The sequence below is a fragment of the Cherax quadricarinatus genome, chromosome 5 (assembly GCF_038502225.1).
Source record: "Cherax quadricarinatus isolate ZL_2023a chromosome 5, ASM3850222v1, whole genome shotgun sequence".
Classification (NCBI taxonomy): Eukaryota; Metazoa; Arthropoda; class Malacostraca; order Decapoda; family Parastacidae; genus Cherax; species Cherax quadricarinatus.
The window spans coordinates 27,098,562-27,124,183 of NC_091296.1; the positions used below are offsets into that span (position 1 = coordinate 27,098,562).

General features: G+C 39.3%; 2 protein-coding genes and 1 long non-coding RNA gene across 5 annotated transcripts in view; 1 reads left to right on the top strand and 2 right to left on the bottom strand.

Annotated features, from left to right (window-relative positions):
* LOC128684980 (protein lifeguard 4-like) overlaps positions 1–13,208 on the bottom strand; it is a 65,295-nt gene extending 52,087 nt beyond the window's left edge. Inside the window, exon 1 of the mRNA XM_070101391.1 lies at positions 12,945–13,208. Coding sequence (XP_069957492.1) covers positions 12,945–13,059 — 115 coding nt within the window. The 5' untranslated portion in view covers positions 13,060–13,208. The remainder of the gene's footprint in view (positions 1–12,944) is intronic.
* On the bottom strand, positions 2,742–12,893 carry LOC138854984 (uncharacterized). The gene is made up of 3 exons (XR_011394159.1): positions 12,055–12,893; positions 11,614–11,797; positions 2,742–4,018 (listed from the first exon to the last, which is right to left on the bottom strand). It is a non-coding gene; the product is annotated as an uncharacterized lncRNA (long non-coding RNA).
* A 373-nt stretch (positions 13,209–13,581) lies between the features above and the next one.
* Positions 13,582–25,622, top strand: part of Cog4 (conserved oligomeric Golgi complex subunit 4) — a 121,161-nt gene continuing 109,120 nt past the window's right edge. For all 3 annotated transcript variants that reach the window (XM_070101407.1, XM_070101411.1, XM_070101417.1), the window contains exons 1-2: positions 13,582–13,698; positions 18,067–18,264. In XM_070101407.1, the coding sequence (XP_069957508.1) occupies positions 13,600–13,698; positions 18,067–18,264 (297 nt within the window). In that variant the 5' untranslated portion in view covers positions 13,582–13,599. The remainder of the gene's footprint in view (positions 13,699–18,066; positions 18,265–25,622) is intronic.

Here is a 25,622-nt window from a genome sequence, read left to right on the forward strand (position 1 = left end):
AATCTCCTTTTATGTCATTTAATCTGTTTTCATAATACAGTTCTTTTGACCTCCTTATTAGGTTGGTTAGTACTGACGAGTAACGTTTAGGCAGATCACTAGTTATTAGACCCATTCTGCACTGTTTTTCATATAGATGTTTTTTATCAATAGATTTGAGGATGTTGTTTGTAAGCCAGGGGTTGTTCAGTCTTTTTGCTGTAATCTGCTCAGTTTTTAAAGGGCAATGCATGTTATAGAGATTTTGTGTTTTTTGTAGAAAAATATTAACACATTCATCAATATCAAGATTGACTGCTAGCCTGTTTTGCCAGTTGATGTTACTTACTGCTGTAATAAAGTTATTAGCCCTTTGGCTGTCATGATCCAAAATCCTAGTGTCCATGTGTGTTGCAAAATATTAAAAAAAAAAAAAAAAAATTTTTTTTCTTGCCAAAATGTTAAGATTAATTTGCTGATTGTTTTAAGCCCCCCTAAAAAAATTTGCAATCAGTACTTACTGAGATATTGAGGTGTAAAGTTGGCAGAAAATGAGCTGCATATGACAACCGGGACGAATGCCGCTCACCCGGAAAAATTATTTTTACTCCCATTCGAAGGTTTCTTGTAATTTCCAATATTTTATTTTTTTCAAGTAACTTATGTGGCCAGTGAGACCAAAGTAAGGTGCAATATACAGTGGACCCTTGTTTTTCATAATTAATCTGTTCCAGTGAGTGTGACTAAAGGCGAAACTGACGATTAGCGAAGCCATTTTTTTCCATAAGAAATAATGTAAATCCAATTAATACATTCCAGACCAAAAGTATTAACAAAAAATATTTTTTTTACATGAAATATAGATTTACATACACAGAAAACAATGAGACATGAAGAATAAAACAATAACATCACACTTACCTTTATTGAAGACTCTTGTTGGTGTATGAATAAAATATGTCATTTTGTATGTTAGGAATTGTGACAGCGGCAGGGAAGTGTGATGGAGACAGGACAAGATAGTCCTTCAATATGACACTAATATCAACTGTACGGCTTATTTATCTATCTCAATTCATCTGACAAACAATATTATTATTATTTTTTTTATTATCACACTGGCCAATTCCCACCAAGGCAGGGTGGCCCGAAAAAGAAAAACTTTCACCATCATTCACTCCATCACTGTCTTGCCAGAAGGGTGCTTTACACTACAGTTTTTAAACTGCAACATTAACACCCCTCCTTCAGAGTGCAGGCACTGTACTTCCCATCTCCAGGACTCAAGTCCGGCCTGCCGGTTTCCCTGAATCCCTTCATAAATGTTACTTTGCTCACACTCCAACAGCACGTCAAGTATTAAAAACCATTTGTCTCCATTCACTCCTATCAAACACGCTCACGCATGCCTGCTGGAAGTCCAAGCCCCTCGCACACAAAACCTCCTTTACCCCCTCCCTCCAACCCTTCCTAGGCCGACCCCTACCCCGCCTTCCTTCTACTACAGACTGATACACTCTTGAAGTTATTCTGTTTCGCTCCATTCTCTCTACATGTCCGAACCACCTCAACAACCCTTCCTCAGCCCTCTGGACAACAGTTTTGGTAATCCCGCACCTCCTAACTTCCAAACTACGAATTCTCTGCATTATATTCACACCACACATTGCCCTCAGACATGACATCTCCACTGCCTCCAGCCTTCTCCTCGCTGCAACATTCATCACCCATGCTTCACACCCATATAAGAGCGTTGGTAAAACTATACTCTCATACATTCCCCTCTTTGCCTCCAAGGACAAAGTTCTCTGTCTCCACAGACTCCTAAGTGCACCACTCACTCTTTTTCCCTCATCAATTCTATGATTCACCTCATCTTTCATAGACCCATCCGCTGACACGTCCACTCCCAAATATCTGAATACATTCACCTCCTCCATACTCTCTCCCTCCAATCTGATATTCAATCTTTCATCACCTAATCTTTTTGTTATCCTCATAACCTTACTCTTTCCTGTATTCACCTTTAATTTTCTTCTTTTGCACACCCTACCAAATTCATCCACCAATCTCTGCAGCTTCTCTTCAGAATCTCCCAAGAGCACAGTGTCATCAGCAAAGAGCAGCTGTGACAACTCCCACCCTGTGTGTGATTCTTTATCTTTTAACTCCACGCCTCTTGCCAAGACCCTCGCATTTACTTCTCTTACAACCCCATCTATAAATATATTAAACAACCACGGTGACATCACACATCCTTGTCTAAGGCCTACTTTTACTGGGAAAAAATTTCCCTCTTTTCTACATACTCTAACTTGAGCCTCACTATCCTCGTAAAAACTCTTCACTGCTTTCAGTAACCTACCTCCTACACCATACACTTGCAACATCTGCCACATTGCCCCCCTATCCACCCTGTCATACGCCTTTTCCAAATCCATAAATGCCACAAAGACCTCTTTAGCCTTATCTAAATACTGTTCACTTATATGTTTCACTGTAAACACCTGGTCCACACACCCCCTACCTTTCCTAAAGCCTCCTTGTTCATCTGCTATCCTATTCTCCGTCTTACTCTTAATTCTTGACGGAGAATAGGATAGCAGATGAACAAGGAGGCTTTAGGAAAGGTAGGGGGTGTGTGGACCAGGTGTTTACAGTGAAACATATAAGTGAACAGTATTTAGATAAGGCTAAAGAGGTCTTTGTGGCATTTATGGATTTGGAAAAGGCGTATGACAGGGTGGATAGGGGGGCAATGTGGCAGATGTTGCAAGTGTATGGTGTAGGAGGTAGGTTACTGAAAGCAGTGAAGAGTTTTTACGAGGATAGTGAGGCTCAAGTTAGAGTATGTAGAAAAGAGGGAAATTTTTTCCCAGTAAAAGTAGGCCTTAGACAAGGATGTGTGATGTCACAACATGACATATACTCTAGAATGAATAAAATATGTCATTACGTATGTCACAAGTGGTGTTGTGTTGTTGATATTGGGTGTATAAGGGCCACTGAAAGCATAAGCCTTACATGGTGGTGAAGGCAGCAGCAGAGGCAGAGGTGTTATCAGTAACCCTATATACCTCCAATAACATTGAAGGAGTTAGTTTCGTGATGTCCTTTCTCTATCGACTAATTGCTTAACTTACTTGCTACACTGTTAATACTACACTTTATTGCTGGCTGGTGCTAAAGCCTTTATCGACTTGTGCTGCTTTAGTATCGTACATATCCTAGAATCACTGAAGGCGGCTAATTCTCCCCTCCCTCTTCCTCCTCCACTTTGGTACTTTGCTACAAGTTTTCTTGAATTCTGTCATGTTTGTCACCTTTTTTTACCAAAGGGCTGGCGCTAAGAGATTTGAGCCCATGGTGGCTTATTTAGCAGTTGCAAGCACTAAAACGAATGGAATATTACGAAATATATCGTATGAATGCGTGGGATTGTACTCGCTCGCTGATAAACAATGGCACACTGACTGTGAATGGTGTGTGGGGTGGGGCCGCTTGTACGCATCTGAGACAAATGATTATTTGCGAGTCAAACGACGATTCTAGAGTCAATGTTTTGACAAAAAAAAGTTACAATCTGCAAAAATTACGACTTCCGATGCTTATGAAAAACGAGGGTCCACTGTACATATATACTACACTCGTATGCAACACAATAATCACACAAACATTATTATATTGTTTACAAAATTTGTTTACACAAACCAACAATACAAAAATTTTTTATTACTACTTGTTCTATAATATATATACAAATGTACAGTCACTGGACACTTTCCTAGAAGTGCTGCAGCTTGTGGAAGTCTTTGAACATGGTGTTATACATAAAACAAGTGTCTGCATTTTTGTTGGCAGGTTGTGGTTGTGGCTGTGCAGGTTGTTGTGGTTGTGCAAGTTGTTGTGGTTGTGCAGGTTATTCTGGTTGTGGTTGTGCAGGTTATTCTGGTTGTGGTTGTACAGGTGGTTGTGGAGGTTATTATGGTGTGTGGATGGATGAAGCTGGCCTGCCTTGTGGATGTGCTGAGTCATGTACCTAGGAGAGCTTCATTATCACTTCATTTATTAAAAAATCTCAATCATACATGAATAGTCACGACATCTTTGTGAATTCTGGCATAAAGACACCATCTGTTCACCGACTCGTGTGACTACAGCCTGTCCTCTTAACAGACATCATGGCACAGTTTAAAAAAAAAAAAAGTCAAATGGGTGGCTGTTTATGGAGGCTTGAACAGTTGAAATTTGACAGTTTTACACCAGCTGCATGCAGTGGGTGCACTTTTTTGCACTGCTGACTTCTTATTATCACTGTTTATCCTATATTTATTGTTTTTCTGTTGTAACCTAACTTGAAATGCACTGCAAAGCCTGTGTGAAAAAGTGACTTATGAGGAGGATGGGTTGTGTGACAGTAGCCTGTGGCATAGTGGCAAAAGCTCTCATTTCACACTGTGGGTCCAGGTTCGATTCCTGGCAAAAGTTGGAAACAATGGGTGTGCTTCTTTACACCGGTTGTCCATGTTCACCCATCAGTAATAATAGGTACCTGGGAGTTAGTCGACTGGTGTGGGTTGCACCCTGGAACAAAATTGACCTAATTTGCCTGAAATGCTCTGCATAACAAGTGGCTTTCTATGTAGTAGTATATCACTGATGTCAGCTAGGCCTGTGTACCTTGTACATGTACTTGTAGAAATAAAGAACATAAGAAAGAAGGAACATTGCAACAGGCCTATTGCTCATGTGAGGCAGGTCCAAGTCTCCTACCAGCTTAAGCCAATGCCCTAACCTAGTTGGGTCAGAAGCCTGATGAGCTAAGAACATTAAAGATTTACAAATCATGAAAAAATGTGTTGGATAACCCTTACACTGCAATATTATTATTATAATTGCTAAACCCACAAGAGTCATACAGTTACACTGCAACAGGCAGTACAGTAGACAGTCCTTTCATAAGGGCATAGCTAAAAATTTAATTAAATATTGAAATTATTAATCTACAGATACATGCATGAAGTTATGTGATTAGCATAACCAAGACAGGTTGCAGTCCCCATTCAAATTCCATGGCAAACTGGTCTTTTATTGGGCATTCTTAAGAAATACATATCTACCTGATTTCAAGTGAACTTTCAAGCTCTCAAATGGACTTGTATACAGTATAATAACAAAAGTCTATACAAGAGGGCCCAGCTTGTACAGCAGGTTAGGTTCTGAGTTACTGCTGTAAAGTGAAAATCGCTGTAAAGTGAAAATCACTGTAAAGTGAAACAGTCCTTTTTTCACTTTCAAATGCATATAAAATCCTGATAACATGTTTACATAATCATATGTTAAGTGAGCAATACAGCAAGGCCTAAAAAATGCTTATACAGTAAGTAAGCAAGTAAGTTCATTCAGGTATACACAAATACAGTTACATAGATTATCATACATAGCAGCATGTGTGTAGAGAACCTAAGATAACCCAAAAAAGTCAAAGTGACTTATCTGCACTCCCTACCTAACTTAAAGCATTTTCATCCTTACCTTATAGTAAGCGATGAATATATTTACAGTAGGAAGTCTGAATAACAATGAAACAACTTTGACAAGCACTGTGGCGAGATGGGAGAAGGAAGGGGAAGGATGGAAATATGTACTGAAAAAGGATGGGAAAGTGGAGGAGAGGAGGGCAATAAAGGTAAGTGGCCCAACCACTTTGGCACAAGTGGTACTGACGTACTGCAGGCATTGATGGAGAGGGATGAAGGACGTCAGTACATGGGCGTCAAGGGCAGTCAGCAGAGAGGAAGGAAAGGTCGAGAAGGCAGCTACAAGGACGATCTGCACAGTGAATCGTTGGTGTAAAGTTTGTTAAAGTATTGTTCTGTTGTGGAGAGAGTTGAACTTCGTTCTTGAGAGGTATCCCACTTTAAATGAGAGGATGGCATTTGTTCCAAGGTCATTAAGGACGCGGATTATTGCTTTGATGTTGGAGGCGTGTGCGGCGGTATAGGTGAACTTAACAGTCTTGTCTTGGAAGTGCTGGGCGAGTTTGTGGGCAGGCATGTCGGTATTAAACTGTTTTGTGGTGTAGAACCAGATACCAGACGTAGATAGGCAATGAAGCCCAGTAGCAGAGGCAGGAGTGGTCGCCAACTGGGAAGGTGAAGGATAGCATGTTTTTCAATGCAAATAGTTCATTGATAGTTGTGTTGAAGGAACCAGGGTGGGCTGCGTTGTGCATGCGAGCAAACATCATGCAATAGTGGATTTTCATGGAGACACCATCAGGGAGTGGAGAGGAGGTGGAAGGTGGAGGTAGCTGCTGAGTGGTTTGTAGAATCTTAGTGGTGGTCAACTGGAGCTTGGCTATAGCAGCGTAAGTAGGAGAGTCTGCGGTCATCTTCTTAAGGTCTAGTTTCATCCTCTTTGATAAGATCTTACAAACAGGACATTTGGCTGCCAGAGTATGATGGTCACTCTTACAGTTGATGCAAGTGGGGGCAGTAATAGAGGTGCAGGAATGATAGTCATGGCCTTCACTCTCACAAGTAGAACAGATCTTCTTGTTCTTGATGTGACATTCATTGGAGTGGCTATACGAGTAGCATTCAGGTTCAATCTGTTGAGGGTTAATGCAGTAGCAGGGGAGTGCCAGGCCATCTGACAGGGCTCTGGCAGCCATGGTTACATCAAGAAACGTGACTTTAATCATCGAGGAGGCATTAGGGATCTTCACTATAGTGTCAATCTTGGCCCAATCATTCTGATCTTCAATCGATGACTTGAGTTCATCAGTGGACACGACAGTGATGATCTTATCAAGGCATTTCATGAACACAGACTGTTTAGCCTTCAGAGACAGAGAGGGTAAAAGAGTGAAGCTATGTTGGTCAAGGGTCATCATTGCTGTTGGTGGAAGGACTTTCTCAGCCCCCTCATCATCAATGAAGGTGACGAGAAAGGCTTCGTGCAATGATGCAATGCCAGAGAACTTGACCTGCAGACTGCTTTTTAGGGCAGACGTAAGTTCAAACTTCAGTGCATTGTTGATGGCAGAGTTTTTTGGTTTAATCCCCACATGATGTGACATCGTATAAGAGTAGCCACTTGGAGACGGGTAGAGGTTCCCTTCCCCAATGGGGATAGTAGGGAGATTGTTTGATAAGAGCAGGAGCATCTGTGATCATACAGGACAAAGTCTACAGAGTGAATCCCAATGCCCAATGTCAGTCTGAATAAATGAAGTACAGATATGATTGAAAACCACTGTATTTGCGAAACGCCATGAAACAAAGTGCTGTAAAGTGGGGACCTCCTGTACAGTTGGGAATGCCACAGCATGTGTCAAGTTCATGGATTACTGTAACAGTCTACAATGACCACAGTAACCCTCCCCCACATGTCACCTTGTTAGTGTATTCACAGCTTCTGCAAAAGCCACCAGGTATCTCATACAAAAATAAACATTTTCACATGTGCAAGGCATACAGGGTTGAACAACAAAATTCTTCCCGTAAAAGACACACAAATTCACAAGTTATATACACTGATGGTTATAAACAGGAGTCTTCTGGCAGGGCTGCATCTGCTCTTGTTGCCACCTCCCTAGTTAAGAATGATAATAAAAGTGTCGAGTTAGGCATAAGAATTAACAACTGGGCGTCTACACTGCAAACTGATTTGTTTGCAATCCTAATGGCGCTAAAGCTAACCTATGACATTGAGCTTGACTATCATCATTACTGATTCTGTCATCATTGAAGGCTTTTGACTCATATAATGACTCCAACAACATGCTCATTGGAGAAGCCAGATATAGATACTCAAAAATCAGTGACAAAGGAATTAATGTACAATTGCTATGGATCCCATCACACATTGGATTACTCCATGATAAAGTTGATATGTTAGCCAAGAAGAGTACCCAGAAGGAGAATGTATAATATAACTTTGGTACATCTGTGTCTAGCATTAGGAATATTAGGAGAGAAGTAGATAATGAAAATGATTGTTAGAGGAATGCAGTTAGAAGCCTGAGTAGATCTATAACCCACTATGACAACATGAATATAGATAAGTATGTTTATGGAGCAACTTGCAATGTGAACATACTGACTGATGTTGTAGTAGCCAGACTTAGGCTTGGTTGCAAGTACTTCTGGCAGTTTGGGAGACACACAGATGATGATCAAACTAAATGCAAATTATGTGATCAGGCATATGGTCACTGTCTTGAACACTATGTGCTTAATTGTCCACTCATTGAGGAATACAGAGACAGACAGTATAATAACCTATGTGACATGTCAAGATATCTTATTAATGAAAATAAGATACCAGATATACTAAGCAAATTTCCTAAATTTGCATGTAACAGATAAATGAACTTTAGATATGTAGATAAATAAAAACCCATATGTACGCCTGTTAACCCTTTTGGGGCCTTTTGTGTATCCACATGCTCTTGCACTACCATTCACAGGATGGATACGGGGTGCACAATAAACTAGCCACTTTGGCGGCAAAATCTAAAAAATCTAATTTAAATTCATAGTTGTGATTTGAGGATCTATATATATATATATATATATATATATAACTTTGTTGTGTCTCATATTAGCTATGTTTCCTTAGTCTCTGGCAAATGTTTAGAGAACCTCCTTGGGTTATAACTAAAATACAGTCCATACCCAAAAACAGTGTTTTCATTGCACTTTGCTGTAATTGTGATAAATTCTCAATGCTCTAAAAAATTAATTTAATGAATATCTGCTGGAAACATAGGGACTGACAGACAGCCCTCTTCAAACTTGCTGTTCTGATTTCCTCTATTTTTACATTAACTATGAAAAGGGGCATTTTTACATGATGACAGCCAATATCTTCCATATTAATTACAATAACCCTCTGTAATAAAGTAACTTATACAGCAGCAAGACCAATACCTTAATTCTGATGCATAGTTGCAAGCATATTATGCACAAGTCTCTTAACTTGTCATCAAGTTAATGATTTCTTACACAATAGCAGATTTGGCGATGTAACTTTTTGTTATAGTGGACATAAAACAAGCTGTAATAAATTAACTAGAATGCCATGTTATACTTTAGTTTATCAACAAATAAAATAAAATTTGAGAGTAACTTGTAACAGAGTTCTTGCACACTACCAATTTATAAAAGCTGTGTCATGTACATACTTCTAGAATAATTATTACTATTTCTTCTTTCTTTCTTTCAACACACCGGCCATATCCCACAAAGGCGGGGTGGCCCAAAAGGTAAAACGAAAGTTTCTCCTTTTACATTTAGCAATATATACAGGAGAAGAGGTTACTAGCCCCTTGCTCCCGGCATTTAGTCGCCTCTTACAACACGCATGGCTTACGGAGGAAGAATGCTATTCCACTTCCCCATGGAGATAAGAGGAAATAAACAAGAATAAGAACTAGAAAGAAAATAGAAGAAAACCCAGAGGGGTGTGTATATATATGCTTGTACATGTATGTGTAGTGTGACCTAAGTAAATATTACTATTATTATTATTATTATTATTATTATTAATACCTTACACACTGGCTACAAACACATACCTGCACTGCAAGCAACAATAGTAAAAAATCTGTATTGGTACTTTCTGATAACTTAAGCTACAATTTCAGCTTCTCAAAAAGAGATGCGAGAATGATTACTGAGGTGTAAAATCGGAGGAGGTTGATGTTGGTTATATCCCTAACCCGTAAGTTACCCATGGATCAATGAAGCCTTACAGTAAGTAGTGGCACTGGTGTGTCATTATCCACAATTTCCCAAAACCTATACATATACAGTATATCTAAAATATGCAACAAAGAAGAAAAGTTATTACTACAGATAAATCAATCTGATGTTACCAGTGTGGAAGATGGTTAGGAGTATGACATGTGCAAGAGCAGGGTATCTTAACAGCTGAAATATTAAGTCTGCACTGCATGTTTCGTCAGTTGAACACAAGTGAAGAGGTAAAGATGAGGCAATCAGTCGTCGTCGTCGTCTTCTTCTTCTGTTGGGTTTCAGGGCCACTGATGGCATACGCCGTATCGAGCCCTGAAGCCAGCAGGAAGGAGCAGGTACAGGCCAATATCTCCCGACGGTCCAGAGGGCGAAATCCTTCCCCGTTAAGAAGGAGAGGTAGAGTGAAAGTGTGCACCCCAAGTGTGCGCAAGGCCGCACGGAGAGTAGTCCGTGCAGTGGTAACGTGGGCACCACAACAGAAAGTGTTCCACCATCTCAGGGACACCATGGGCAGTACAGAGAGTCCGTCATCCGAAGGCGGTACAGATGAGCCACCAGTCGCGAGTGCCCGACTCGAAGGTGAGTCAGTGCAACATCCACCGAGCAGTTGGAATGGCAAACCCAAGGGCAGGGGCCATTAAAAGATCGGACAGAGCCCAACACCGAAGAAGAGAGGGAGTGTGCCAGGCCCTCCTGCCACTGATGGCAGATTCCCTTCCAAACAGCCCTTGTGAAATCACTGTGGCCCAGGGCAAGAGGGGTAATAGTAGGAAGCGTGTGCGCGAGGGAGGCCGCTCAATCCGCCACTTCATTGCCCCGGATTCCAACATGGGCGGGTACCCATTGAAGGGAGATGCTCCAACCTGGGCTCCGCAAGAAGCGCAGGAGAGATTGCGTCTGACGAACAAGGATGCATAGTGACCGTGGACGGGAAGAGCACAAAAGTGCCAGGGAGGACTGGGAATCAGAGAAGAGAACCAATGGCTGTGATCAGTACCTCAGCCAAGAAGGACAGTAGTTGTTGTGTGGTGGTCAGTCCCTCAGCCTTACCTGGAGTATACCTGGAGGGTATTTCAGGGGTCAACACCCCTGCGGCCAAATCCATGATCAGGCCTCTTGGTGGATCAAGGCCTAATCAACCAGGCTGTTCCTGCAGGCTGCATGCAAACTGATGTACAAACCACAGCTTGGTTGGTCAGGAACTGACTTTAGGTGTCTGTACAGCTCCCTCTTGAAGACGGCCAGGGGTCTATTGGTAATCCCCCTTATATATGCTGGGAGGCATCTGAACAGTCTTGGGTCCCTTGAGAAGAGTTCAGCTCCATAGTCTCAGTCACAATGGTCACACTGATTATGTTTGAGGCTAATTTTCTCATAAATGGAAACATACCAAAAATCAAGAAGAAAACTCCTGCAGTTAAAAATCTGTTACTTTTAGTCTTAGAAGTTGGAAAAGTCTTATCTTCCACAGTGATATTTGTCCCCATTCATAAAATTTGCAAAATTAAATTGAGAAAACATTTTGCCACAAGTGACTTCTTGAGTCCTAGAGTTAAAGACATTTACCGAGGAAACTTTCTGTTGCTGAAGATGCCACTTGTGGCAGAAAGTTACCTCAATGAATGTTTTGAACCTACTAGGACTTGCAAAATCAAATTTGTCATTCACTTTTAGGTAATTAGACATCAGAACATAGATAAACTTGACACCTGGTTTGAGCATGGTTATAACACACACTAGCTTAGCTAGCTTGTTAAGCAGCATTTTACAAAAATGTTTTATTAGATTTATGAATAAAGTGAATTTAGTGGTGACTAAGTTATAACATAGCTCATTCTAAAACTACAAAAATTCATTTGAAACTTACATAGATGCACACACCAAGTTTCAGCAAAATCGGAGATGATCCATTGTAGTATAACTTTGTAGTACCCACAGCGGCCAGGCTTCAAACACCTTTTATTGTACAGTAATAAAGGAATGGAACAGACTGCCTGCACATGTCAAAACCAGTCACAGCATGAACCAGTTCAAGGAGAGCCAAAAGGTGCCTAATGAATGTAGCGACAAAGTGAGGAGAATGAGTTTTTTATTTTTTTAGCTAACACATGCGTAAATATAAACACATTAACTCATTTTACCTTATTCCTAGTATATCTCCTTTATAGTATAATAATATATTATCTTCTTTATAGTATAATAATAGGGTATTATGACTTTTTTGTTATCCTAGATTTTCTACACATAAGCTGCTATGTATGATAATCTATGCAACTGTATTTGTGTATACCTGAATAAACTTACTTACCAATTTAAATAAAGTATAGTAACCCTGTGTTACTGCTGACTCTAAAATCATTCGAGTTTGATGCACCTGACACTTTGCTAATAAAAAGATACAGAAATGTTTGTTAGAGCACATTAGTAGGTTTATTTAGGTACAACTGCACAATGTTTGGACAATGATTGTCTTGCATAGTAACCTGTGTAAATTACTATGATAACCCATAAAAGTGAAATACTACAAGTACATGTACAAGGTATACAGTCCTAGCTGACATCAATGACATACTACTATATAGAAAGCCACTTGTTATGCTGAGCATTTCGGGTAAATTAGGTCAGTGTCCCAGGATACGACCCACACCAGTCGACTAACACCCTGGTACCCATTTTACTGATGGATGAACATAGACAACAGGTGTAAAGAAACACGCCCAATGTTTCTACCCTGGCTGGGAATCGAACCCAGACCCTCGCCGTGTGTAGCAAGAGCTTTAGCCACCAGAGCCCATAGTGATTACATTGGATGGCTTTACAATTTATACAGTTAAATGTATAGCTAATAAGTTTATTTAGATACAGATACACAAAAGCACAATTATATAGTGTAAATTACTTACGATAACCCAAAAAAGTTCAAGTAACTGATTACCATTGGGGTCCTTGTTACATTATTGGTTACAGATTTAGGAAGACATTATATTAAACATTCTAATGAAAACCCATTATGCAAAGCATTTCGGGCAGACTAATTCAAGGTAGTAAAAATTACTTACAGTTCCAGTATGTACAAGTTTTGTGACCAATCACGATGGATATTTTTATGCAACAACTGAGCGGTGAGAACTGACATAATTTACTAGGTTTTGTTATTATATTCCTCAAACAAAGCTAAAAGTTAAATATTCCACTCACCCATGCGTATGTAAATGTGACTAGTTGCAACATTGGAGCCATACATGAAGTCGTTGATAATTCCTCCCTTTTCCGCTTGTCCCACATCCTGTGGGATGAGCAAGGTGGTCGACATGTTCCTCCTGGGTGTTACTGCTGCAGCAGTATGCTTCAAGGTGGGTGGGAGGGTGTACAGTGGTAGTTGTAGTGGATATACAGGCAAGCAGCACCACTGGAGGTCACTATCAGCTGATGATTCCCTGGACAACTGCAACACTGTCACGTGACCTTCTTCATCTCAATCTTCCTTCCTACTTCTATATTAATATATTTACGGCAACTAGCCACATTCTTAGGGAGAAACTTTATTATCAGGATAAAATAAATATAATCCTTTATTTAATTGCTACAATTGACCCTGATTAAGGACTAAATAGCGAATAATTATGATTCTGTAAGTAGAAACCAAAGCTAGAGTCGGAACAAAGGTTAGTACACGTAAACTTCTAATATTATGAATTTAAAATACTTCGACAGGGCTTAACAAGTTATTTGTATCGTGAAAAATTAATTTAATAAAATTTGTTTCCGTAAATTATGCTTCTCATGTTCATTTTGGTTGTAGGTGACATAATAATAAGGTAAATATTGTGATGACACTTGTATGTAAACAAAGATGGCGGACACCACCACCGCTGATGATGTCCTCGACCCCAGGAAATTAACCTCTTTGACCGATATTAAATTGGCCTATGATAAACTCTGTAAAGAGGAGGTGAGAGCTTGAACATGCAATTAATTTTATTACAAGGTCTTTAAGATTCATTGTGGTTTATAAGCTTTAATGGATGTGACGTGGACAATGTTACCCCAAAATTTCCATTTTTTTTTTTTTTAAGAATTTATAAAAGTTATGAAACTTATTGTTTTATAAGTTTGTGCTGTAGTTTTTTATTAAAGTTTGTTTCTTCCATGATGGAGTGAACAATGTCCCACCACCGAAATATTTCCATAATAAAACGTCCACAGAATTTGCTTATGTGTCTTTAACCACAACTTGTTAGCATTAAATACTAGGCTTTCAAAAAAAAAAAAAAAAAAAAAATCTACAGTATGCGGCTGCCCTGATTTATATGATATTTTACAAGGACCCCAATGGAAGTAAGTCACCTTGTCTGACTTTTTTGGGTTATCCGAGATAATTTACACATACAGGAGCCCCCACTTATACAGCAGGTAAAGTTCCAGACTACTGCTGTAAAGCAAAAATTGATGTAATTTGAAACAGCCTTTTTTTTCACTTTCAATTTCATATAAAAGCCAGATAACATGTTTACCCTATCATATATTAAGTGATTAATAGAGCTAGGCCTAAAAAATGCATATGCAGTACACATATTACTTACCTTAAAATATTTTCGTTCTTACCTTATAGTGAGTGGTATTAAGTATTAAATAGAATGTAAGCCAATAATGTTAAGTTGGCCCATAATGCCAAGGCATAATAGAAGCTCTCTTTGCATTGCATCCCACTATTGTATATACACAATCTCAATGTACTGTTTGCAAAGACATTAAATAAATAAATATATCTATTGTAGGCAGCCTGAATAAATGAAGAATGGGTATAATTGAAAACCGTTGTATTAGCGAAACACTGTAAAGTGGGGCCCACTTGTAGTATTTGTAAATTGCCTCGGATAACCCCCCCAAAAAAAAAAAAAGTCGAAGTGACTTATTGCCTCTGGGGTCCTTGTAAAATATATCAGGGCAGGCATATATTGTAGATCAATTTTTTTGAAAGCCTAATATATAATGCTAACAAGTTGTGGCTAAAGACATAAGCAAATGCTTAGGACATTTTATTATGAAAATATTTTGGATAATTTTATAATTGTAGTTACGTGTATCGTGGAACCTTCACTAATGAGTTTAATCCATTCCATGATCTTGCTCGCATCTGGATTTGCTCATTTACAGAGTCAGTTTTCTTCATTTAAATTAATTGAAATACAATTAATTCATTCCAGTGGAATTCCAAGCACCATAAAATACTAATTGTATAAATTGTATAACTACTAATAAAATACTAATTGTAAAGTAAAAGAACACAAGTGCAACTAATGTGACATTTTATTGTGGCAACGTTTCACTCTCCAGGAGCTTTGTCAAGCTGTTACAAACAGTACATGGGCACAGAGGGTATATATAGGCTCAGAGTCAGGTGCAATACTAGTGGTAGTTGTAGTAGTAGTGATATAAGTTGAAGTAGTAGTAGAAATACAATATGGTAAAACAATTAACTCGCACATGAGTAAAAGGATATAAAAGCTATTACTTGGGTAACATAAAAATAGGTTAGACAAATATTTCTATTGGAGACTGGATAAAGAAGGCATGTTTCAGTGTTCATTCTCTGTAATGTGCTTTGTGTAGTATTAACAGGAGAGACTATGTGATGGCAGGGTTTACTGTTTTCAGGAGGATTCTTGCTAAGACTTCAGAGATGGTGAAACTGCCTTTGTTTTGCTTAATTGTATTCAAAACAGCGATTACTGCTGATTCAAGGCACTTGCATCTGTGGAAATTAGTTTCTTTGATCACTAATTGGGTGTGTCTGAATTTCATGAGATGATTGGTGGAATTTCGGTGTTGTACACAGGCGTTGTTCAAGTTATCATTCTTACATGCGTAAATGTGTTCATTGAGGCGGGTGTCAAGGTTTCTTGCTGTTTCACCTACATAAATCTTGTCGCAGCCTCCACAGGGTATAGTGTAAACCCCTACATTGACTGGTTCGTGGTGCTTTGATTTTGTCCTGGTTAGATCCTTTATAGAAGTGCTGGAAGCGATGGCAACTCTAGTGTTAGCTTGTGAAAGTACTTTAGAAACATTCAGTGCAACCTGGCTGTTGGGAAGAATTATAACTTTGTTGGGAGTGGTGTTGGCACGTGGAGAATTAATGATCTGAAGAGCTCTTTTCTTGCAGTCTTTGATGAAAAAGGAAGGAAAATGTAACTCAGTGAAGGTTTGGTGAATGTATGTACATTCCTCGTCAAGAAACTCAGGACTACAAATTCGCTATGCTCTTAGGAAAAACCTGATGATGATGTCTCTTTTGGTCTTAGTATCTTGACTGGAATAGAATAAAATGTCACATTAGTTGCACTTGTGTCCTTTTACTTTACATATTGTCGGTAATTCTACCAACATTTTTACAAAATACTAATTGTATAAATAACGTCAACCCATTAGTGACTGCTATTGAAGTGGCCACTTGGACAGGTATTGGACGGTGATGTCATTTGCTTACTCTTGAACACCGGCAAAAATCAAATATTTCTGCCACTTTGAGCTCAATTTCAAGATACTTATCGTTGTGAAAGCAGTCAAAATCATATATATTTCTGTAATATATCTTTCATTCTATCAAATGAGACCAAAAAAAAAAAACGAGAATACAACCATAAAAACCATACGAAAATACACTGCTAAGGGCCGGCTAATGGCTGACAAGTGAACCCATTATTTACAGTCAGATTTCTTTCAATTTTGGTGTGGAAACTGGACAAGTATCTTCACCAGTTGCCAGATCAACCAGGCTGTGATGGATATGTGGGGCAGCGGGCCTCCAGCAGCAACAGCCTGGTTGACCAGACAAGCACCAGACGAGCCTGGCCCATGGCCGCACTCAGAGAGTAGATAATCTCTCGAAACTCTTCAAAGGTATATCAAAAGGTAAAGGTATACGTTAAGAAGCATCTTTCCATCATACATTGCTCAAGTTTCAAAAAGATAGTCCAACAAACAAATGAGATTCAATTCCCTAGATCAAGAGCCCCTCACAAGCCTCTCACTCTTGAGATCCACTCGCAACTGGAAATTTTGCTCACGTATGGAAGCAAAAAATTGACTGAGCGGCTTCTCGTATCTGGAAAAACTGGCATGTGGATGCGCTGGTTAGTGAAGGTTCCACTGTACTTATACCTAAACAAACTTGCTTGCTTATTACAGCAAGATCTATCTGTGTTTACCTAATATGTCTTGTAAAGGATGAGTTTCCTCTTATACTCAGTCATATATGTTATGTTGAAAATGGTATAAAATATCAACAAGATGATTAAGACACATGTGCAACAGTTGAGTATCTTTGTTGTTGAAATGTTATGCCTACACAGTAGGCTTCTTCAGTTAAATACAGGATATGTTTGCACTTTGTTCCCTCAGGGAAGGTTTTCTGATGCCAGTGAGGGGCTCTTTTTCAGCTCAAACTGGAATGCCTCTCATTTCCCTATAGGTTCATCACTCCCTTATGAATGTAATAAACTAACAACAATAACAACAAACTAGGTACCAAGACTTGTAATAAAATCTGTCAGCCTGAGCTGGAAGAGATCATAAGGATGATGAGGTCAGCATTCATCATCTATCTAGGAACTATCAATAGAGCAGTTATTAATAGTAAAAGTTTCCACTATGGGTTCAGTTGCTATGACAGCATTACATGTTTTCTTTCAGCAGTGTTGGAGCTTTTCTTTTATATGGATGGGAATTATTATTTCGAGTGGCATATCTCACACAGATTTAGTGTAAATAATGAGGACTACATCATGCAGGAGAAATCATACAGTTAGTTAAAAAGGACCATAATTCAGTACTTGTGATAATTTAATAAAATGAGAAGAAAGAAAAATCCCTCTTCCTTCCCTCTTGATCCTTTGTCCTCCTATTTTGGTCTCTTTAGATTCCTCTTCCTCCTCCTATCCTGATCCGTCTTCTTCCTATCCTGATCCCTCTCCCTCCTCCTATCCTGATCTGTCTTCTTCTTATCCTGATCCCTCTTCCTCCTACTTCTTTATTTATCTTCCCTCTTCATCCGTTTGTCTTGTGTTCGTATATCGTGTATTCTATGTTGTATATAATAACATCAATAATGACTGTAGATAATTTTTTATTTAATTTTAATTACAGTATTATGCATTTGAGGCTCTGTCATTTATCAGCAGTGAAAACACAGAACCTCAGGCTGTATTACCCATACAGATATAGTGCTTCCCCATGGACATAATAATAATGTACATCAAGCTAATTTTGCTTATATAGTGTCTTTTCAGTGCAGTTTCTGTTTTTGTTCAACCCACAGGCAACAGTCATTGAACGTTTAGAATGGAGCGTTGGCAATCGTCACCACCTAGAAGCTCGTCTCTCCCACTTGGCACGCTTAGTTCCCACCCTCCAGCTAGTCCAGGCTGATGCACGCCAACTGGAAAACACAATATCATTCACTCATCACCTGGCTAACAATGTGTCTGCTAAAGTGCGACAACTAGATCTTGCGAAGGTTAGTGTCTGGATAAATTTTGTCTTCTGATTTGTTCCATAATTACTAGAATTAGAAGAACTCATAAGTTGATTGGGTATACCCTTACCTGTCATCAGAGGCATCCCTCAATCACTTTTCAAGTGAATATTCTAAAAATATAATAGAAAATGTAATATATTAAAATAGAGAAAAGTTTAAATTTAATTATAAAAAATTATAATACTGTAAAAACTTTTATTATTGTATCATAAATTACTATACATCTTGGTGGCAGTTCAGACTTGTGTATCCTACATTGGCAACTTGTTTAGGTACAGTATACAGTAGGACCCCTGTATCCACTATCATTACTTTTGCATTTTTGAGACCATTACATGTATTAAGCAAAATTAAGGGTTATTTTTGGGCCGCAGCAAACCGCGGATATGGGGGGTCCCACTGTATACTGTGCTGTACAGGAGGGCCCAGTTCATATGGCTCTAAGGTTTGCAACCCCAGACAATAAGCTTAAATCACCGGTGAGTGGAAAAGAACCATTTTTCATTATTGAATGTGTCTAAGACACATGAAAACATGTTTATATATTATATACATGTATTAAGTGCTCATTACAGCTATGCATTAAAAAAAGGATAAAAAAGTAAAATAAATACACAACATACAATACTTACCTTAAAATATGGTGCCAGTCATTCTTCCATTATGCAACTGTTGTGTGAAAACTTCAATAACGACAGAAACGTGATAAATGCACCAAACATAATGAACAATGGCTCAATTGAAAGCCAACGAAAATGTGAAACTCCAAAACAAGGGTGTTGCATATGTAGGGCCCTCCTGTACTTTGCAGGATATATTCTACAGACCTTACCCAGGACATTGGAATGTGCACTTAAGCTGGGAGTAAGTTCTTCTTTACATTATGGGGAATAATAATGATTCTTCACTGTTGTATTCATGCAGTCTTCTTGAAACTTTTAATACATTTTTCAGTTAACTTTGCACTTTGTTTTTGTTTCCAAACCCATTCTCAAGAACTCAGTTCTATCTTTTTCTGGTACTATTATTCTTTTCTTTTAAACATTCAGTAGTAGCCTCTTAATTTCCTCTGAGTTATGCAACACTTGATCAGTTTCTAAAAATTCTCATTTCTTCATAATGAAGAAGATTCTCAAATAAATTTAAGCATTATATTTTATTAGTAAGAGGCCATAAAGTTTCCATTCTAGTGCTTATTTTGCTATGTGTTTGTATAATATGATGATTTAGGTTTTATTTTTTTTATTATCACACTGGCCAATTCCCACCAAGGCAGGGTGGCCCAAAAAAGAAAAACTTTCACCATCATTCACTCCATCACTGTCTTGCCAGAAGGGTGCTTTACACTACAGTTTTTAAACTGCAACATTAACACCCCTCCTTCAGAGTGCAGGCACTGTACTTCCCATCTCCAGGACTCAAGTCCGGCCTGCCGGTTTCCCTGAATCCCTTCATAAATGTTACTTTGCTCACACTCCAACAGCACGTCAAGTATTAAAAACCATTTGTCTCCATTCACTCCTATCAAACACGCTCACGCATGCCTGCTGGAAGTCCAAGCCCCTCGCACACAAAACCTCCTTTACCCCCTCCCTCCACCCTTTCCTAGGCCGACCCCTACCCCGCCTTCCTTCCACTACAGACTGATACACTCTTGAAGTCATTCTGTTTCGCTCCATTCTCTCTACATGTCCGAACCACCTCAACAACCCTTCCTCAGCCCTCTGGACAACAGTTTTGGTAATCCCGCACCTCCTCCTAACTTCCAAACTACGAATTCTCTGCATTATATTCACACCACACATTGCCCTCAGACATGACATCTCCACTGCCTCCAGCCTTCTCCTCGCTGCAACATTCATCACCCACGCTTCACACCCATATAAGAGCGTTGGTAAAACTATACTCTCATACATTCCCCTCTTTGCCTCCAAGGACAAAGTTCTTTGTCTCCACAGACTCCTAAGTGCACCACTCACTCTTTTTCCCTCATCAATTCTATGATTCACCTCATCTTTCAAAGACCCATCCGCTGACACGTCCACTCCCAAATATCTGAATACATTCACCTCCTCCATACTCTCTCCCTCCAATCTGATATCCAATCTTTCATCACCTAATCTTTTTGTTATCCTCATAACCTTACTCTTTCCTGTATTCACCTTTAATTTTCTTCTTTTGCACACCCTACCAAATTCATCCACCAATCTCTGTAACTTCTCTTCAGAATCTCCCAAGAGCACAGTGTCATCAGCAAAGAGCAGCTGTGACAACTCCCACTTTGTGTGTGATTCTTTATCTTCCAACTCCACGCCTCTTGCCAAGACCCTCGCATTTACTTCTCTTACAACCCCATCTATAAATATATTAAACAACCACGGTGACATCACACATCCTTGTCTAAGGCCTACTTTTACTGAGAAAAAATTTCCCTCTTTCCTACATACTCTAACTTGAGCCTCACTATCCTCGTAAAAACTCTTCACTGCTTTCAGTAACCTACCTCCTACACCATACACTTGCAACATCTGCCACATTGCCCCCCTATCCACCCTGTCATACGCCTTTTCCAAATCCATAAATGCCACAAAGACCTCTTTAGCCTTATCTAAATACTGTTCACTTATATGTTTCACTGTAAACACCTGGTCCACCCACCCCCTACCTTTCCTAAAGCCTCCTTGTTCATCTGCTATCCTATTCTCCGTCTTACTCTTAATTCTTTCAATTATAACTCTACCATACACTTTACCAGGTATACTCAACAGACTTATCCCCCTATAATTTTTGCACTCTCTTTTATCCCCTTTGCCTTTATACAAAGGAACTATGCATGCTCTCTGCCAATCCCTAGGTACCTTACCCTCTTCTATACATTTATTAAATAATTGCACCAACCACTCCAAAACTATATCCCCACCTGCTTTTAACATTTCTATCTTTATCCCATCAATCCCGGCTGCCTTACCCCCTTTCATTTTACCTACTGCCTCACGAACTTCCCCCACACTCACAACTGGCTCTTCCTCACTCCTACAAGATGTTATTCCTCCTTGCCCTATACACGAAATCACAGCTTCCCTATCTTCATTAACATTTAACAATTCCTCAAAATATTCCCTCCATCTTCCCAATACCTCTAACTCTCCATTTAATAACTCTCCTCTCCTATTTTTAACTGACAAATCCATTTGTTCTCTAGGCTTTCTTAACTTGTTAATCTCACTCCAAAACTTTTTCTTATTTTCAACAAAATTTGTTGATAACATCTCACCCACTCTCTCATTTGCTCTCTTTTTACATTGCTTCACCACTCTCTTAACCTCTCTCTTTTTCTCCATATACTCTTCCCTCCTTGCATCACTTCTACTTTGTAAAAACTTCTCATATGCTAACTTTTTCTCCCTTACTACTCTCTTTACATCATCATTCCACCAATCGCTCCTCTTCCCTCCTGCACCCACTTTCCTGTAACCACAAACTTCTGCTGAACACTCTAACACTACATTTTTAAACCTACCCCATACCTCTTCGACCCCATTGCCTATGCTCTCATTAGCCCATCTATCCTCCAATAGCTGTTTATATCTTACCCTAACTGCCTCCTCTTTTAGTTTATAAACCTTCACCTCTCTCTTCCCTGATGCTTCTATTCTCCTTGTATCCCATCTACCTTTTACTCTCAGTGTAGCTACAACTAGAAAGTGATCTGATATATCTGTGGCCCCTCTATAAACATGTACATCCTGAAGTCTACTCAACAGTCTTTTATCTACCAATACATAATCCAACAAACTACTGTCATTTCGCCCTACATCATATCTTGTATACTTATTTATCCTCTTTTTCTTAAAATATGTATTACCTATAACTAAACCCCTTTCTATACAAAGTTCAATCAAAGGGCTCCCATTATCATTTACACCTGGCACCCCAAACTTACCTACCACACCCTCTCTAAAAGTTTCTCCTACTTTAGCATTCAGGTCCCCTACCACAATTACTCTCTCACTTGGTTCAAAGGCTCCTATACATTCACTTAACATCTCCCAAAATCTCTCTCTCTCCTCTGCATTTTTCTCTTCTCCAGGTGCATACACGCTTATTATGGCCCACTTCTCACACACATTTGATTTAGGTATAGGATCTAAAATGTGTTTAAAACTATTTCTGACATTATTTCATCAAAATAAAAAAACTCATTGTTTTATAATCATTATTCCTTCTTTTATTGTACAAAAATTTATATTTTATGACAAATTATTAATGATTGATTCTTTTCAAGTTCTGCAAAATACAGTGGACCCTCGAGTTTCGGCAGCATCGACTTTCGTGAAATTCGACTTTCGGCAAGTTTTTTTTGGCAAAATTTGGCCTCGAGTTATGTGATTAGACTCATGATTCGGCGGCCGTCCGGTACCCGTCCGCCCATCACCGCGCACACCAAGCCAGTCTCCCATACCATTCACGCTTAGTGTGCCATTGTTTACCAACACGTGACCATCACCCCGCGGGTTCATATGTAATAATCCATTGTTTTTTGTGATTGCAACTGCTAAATAAGTCACCATGGGCCCAAGGAAAGCTAGTGCAAGCCCTTTGGTAATGAAAGTGAGGAATCTATTGTGGCATTGGGGATGTCCCTGGGGTTGGAGGTGAGTGGTGAGGATGTGGAAGAGTTGGTGGAGGACCACAGGGAAGAGCTAACCACTGAAGAGCTGCAAGAGCGTCATCTGAAACAGAAAGAGATCACAGCTCAGGAAACTGCTGCAGAGGAGGAGGAGGAAGAGAGGTGGAGGAAGGTGCCTTCTTCAAAGATTAAGGACATTTGTGCAAAGGGGACTGAAGTGCAAACATTTATGGATGAACTTCACCCTTACAAAGCTGTTGCAGGCTGTATTGGCAACATGTACAGTGACAGTGTTGTGTCCCACTTCAGACAAATCTTAAAGAAACGCCAGAAACAGAGCTCTCTGGACAGATATTTTGTGCGACAGGGGTCCAGTAGCTCTCAAGTTGTTCCCAGTGCCAGTGTCTTTAAAAAACAAAGAAGGGAAGTAACCCCAGATAAGGACTTCATACCTGAAGTCCTAATGGAAGGAGATTCTCCTTCCAAACAATAGTGTACACCTTCCTCCTATCCCCTCCTCCCATCTTCTATCCACCCAGAAGTCTTCAGTAAAGGTAAGTGTAATGTTATTATTATTTTTTTAAATGTGTGTACTTGATTTCTGATTGTTTTCAGTATGTAAATCTTTATTTAATTTGAAAAAATATTTTATTTTAATATTTTTGGGTGTCTGGAACGGATTAATTTTATTTCCATTATTTCTTATGGGGAAAATGGTTTCGAGTTTTGTCAATTTCGACTTTCGGCAGGGTCTCTGGAACGGATTAATCACGAAACTCGGGGGTCCACTATATGTACATTTTGGGTATAAACCATGAAACATTTCACTTGTATATATTTTATACCAGGGTAATACATCAGGGTTATTATCCAGCAGCAAGTCGGTATTATCCTTTTTACATGAATTTGTAACACATATACGTACAGTGGAACCTTGGTATACAACCAGCTCCCTTCTCAAACAAAGCTCAGCACTAGACCAAACAAATATACGACCTGCCAGAACTTCGCTGCAAACTATTTCATGTTTCTTTGCATTTTTGGTGGTTTTCTGTATTATTTGTATAAACAAGTCACCATGGGGCCTATGACAGCCAGCCAAACAGAAAATTGGTTGGGAAGAACTTGTTCGACACTCAAATGGAGCGGCGCTTGAACAACCTTCTGGAATGAATTAAGGTCATATACTGAGGTTCCACTGTATTACAGTATTTAGTTGCTATATTACATAATTTTTAACAAACTTCATGAAAATATGCATAATATGCATCAACTTGTGCAGAAAATAGGTTTTACTCTGGCTGGCAGACTTCAGCAGCTACCAGGTTGAATAAAATTTCACTTTATTGTCTGCAATACCTTGGAGCACAATGCTGGATATCAAAAATGCTTTTGGCTGGCCAAAGAGAAATCGCACCTTTTATGGTCTAGAAGCCAGACTGCATATCATAGTTTTGTGATCTACTTGGGTTAAATTACTTTTTGAGAAGAACTTCTGTATTTTATATTCACTTGCTGTACGTTGCAGAACTCTGTATATGTGTATATATGTTTCGTGTAATATTTCATTGCAGTTCATTTCTCGGATATATATTCGTTGATTGTTATTTTTCCTTTCTTACATTTAGTCATTTCTTTGAGTAGTTTTGTTTTTCTTTCCCTAGTCGTATTTAGCTGTAATACTAGTGGAGCATGCTTGCTCTTTCCAAGTGGGGTTTGATAGTACAGTACATGTTAAGAATTTATTTTCTTTTTTTAGTTTATTATGGTTCCTGTATGAATGGTGTGTTGCCTGTTTTCGTTTGAGTTGCTTCTCTTTCGTGTTGATGCATAGAAAAATTGTCATTACATTTAGGAAGAAAGGTGGCAGGCAGTTTGTCTTCAGTTCCATCACCACACATTAACCAGTCTATTTCACTATACATGTACAGTTCTTTTAACCTGTAAACGGTCCAAGCATTTATATACATTCTCTCCCGTAGTGCCCCAACTTTGAGAAAAAAAATTTTTTTTTTTTTAATAGGAAAAGAGTACAGTGGACCCCCGCATAGCGAACGCCTTGCATAGCGAACAATCCGCATAGCGAACGCTTTGTTCGCTAAAATTTTGCCCCGCATAGTGGACAAAAACCCGCTCAGCGACCTTCGTCCGAGACGCGTCCAATGTGCGCCCTCAGCCAGCCTCACATGTGCCGCCCGTCCCATTGTTTACCAGCCAGCCTCCGCGGTAACATTCAAGCATACACTCGGAATATTTCGTATTATTACAGTGTTTTCGGTGCTGTTTGTGGAAAATAAGTGACCATGGGCCCCAAGAAAGCTTCTAGTGCCAACCCTACACCTCAAAGGGTAAGAATACCCATTGAAATGAAGAAAGAGATCATTGATAAGTATGAAAGTGGAGTACGTATCACCGACCTGGTCAGGTTGTACAAGAAACCAAAATCAACCATCGCTTCTATTGTGGGCAAGAAAACGGCAATCAAGGAAGCTGTTGTTGCCAAAGGTTTAACTGTGTTTTCGAAACAAAGATCGCAAGTGATGGAAGATGTTGAGAGACTCTTATTGGTGTGGATAAATGAAAAACAGCTAGCAGGAGATAGCGTCTCTCAAGCGATCATATGTGAAAAGGCTAGGAAGTTGCATGACGATTTAATTAAAAAAATGCCTGCAACTAGTGATGATGTGAGTGAATTTAAGGCCAGCAA